Raw genomic sequence first — 1,094 nt, forward strand, 5'->3', positions numbered from 1 at the left:
TACTACCAATTACATTCACTAAATATATCCTAAATACATTCTCTGAATATATTTAATACCTTAAATATATTCCAAATTGTATACTAAATCGTATACGAAATACAGCCACTAAGGGCATACTGAATACATGAATATATACTAAACTGTATACTAAATACATTATATAAGTTAATACCAAATACATTGAGTTCCACATACTCTTACTCTCTATATGCCCCACCTGACGCATAAACTAACCCTTGAAACCCTAAAATCCTAAATACTAAACCCTGCATGCACTTACCGCTCCATAAACGGTGACTGTACTCCGACCTGTGTTGCGGCCAAACACGCGCGCCTGATAATCCGCCGGAGCACATATCCTCTATTCTGATTGGACGGTAAAACCCCATCGCCAATCAGAATCGCGGATGCGCGCAAGTGATCTGCAATGATACGGTACGGTGCCTCAGTGGCATTCTGTAGATCCCGTGCTATCGCCGCCTCTTCAAATGAACGCTCCAATGTGTGTGCGTGTTCTGATGTGTGTACGGGGGTGTGTCTGTGTGTGTGTGAGTCTTCTGGGGTGTGTGTGTAGGTATGTGATCCCTGTGGGGTATGAGTGGGCTCTAGTCCGCGTTCCTGTGGGTGTGGGTGTACCCGTGCCTCTGATTCATGATGGGGTAGGCGTTTTACAGCATTCACAATAGTCAGAAAGGTGTCTATGTTGTAGTTATTGTCTGTGTACTGTAACACTGAGGCCAACCGCTCTAGACCCATTCCGGTGTCCACGCACGTGTACGCTAGTTTCTGCATCCCGTGTTTTCCATCTGCATTAACTGCCGAACGAGTATCTGAGCTGCCATCTATGGGAGTGGCGTGGGTGCCTTCTCCTTGTGTGTGTGTTTGATTGTACTCCATCAGCACGACGTTCCAGATCTCTAGCATGCGGTCGTCTTCCTGTCAGGTAAAGGTTAGCTGAGAGTCAGTTGACGATACACTATATATTTTTATATTTAATTATATATATATATATATATACACAAATATATATATATATATATATATATATATATATTATATATATATATATATTATATATATATATATTATAT

At 41.2% G+C, this 1,094-nt stretch overlaps 1 protein-coding gene across 1 annotated transcript; it reads right to left on the bottom strand.

Moving 5' to 3' along the window:
- Positions 1-283: 283 nt before the first annotated feature.
- On the bottom strand, positions 284-927 carry SARC_16379 (hypothetical protein; the record flags this gene model as incomplete). The annotated part of the gene is made up of 1 exon (XM_014289513.1): positions 284-927. A coding segment is annotated over one exon (644 nt), but the record flags the coding sequence as incomplete, so codon positions are not given.
- Between the last annotated feature and the right edge of the window lie 167 nt (positions 928-1,094).

This window comes from Sphaeroforma arctica (genome assembly GCF_001186125.1).
Source record: "Sphaeroforma arctica JP610 unplaced genomic scaffold supercont1.7944, whole genome shotgun sequence".
Classification (NCBI taxonomy): domain Eukaryota; class Ichthyosporea; order Ichthyophonida; genus Sphaeroforma; species Sphaeroforma arctica.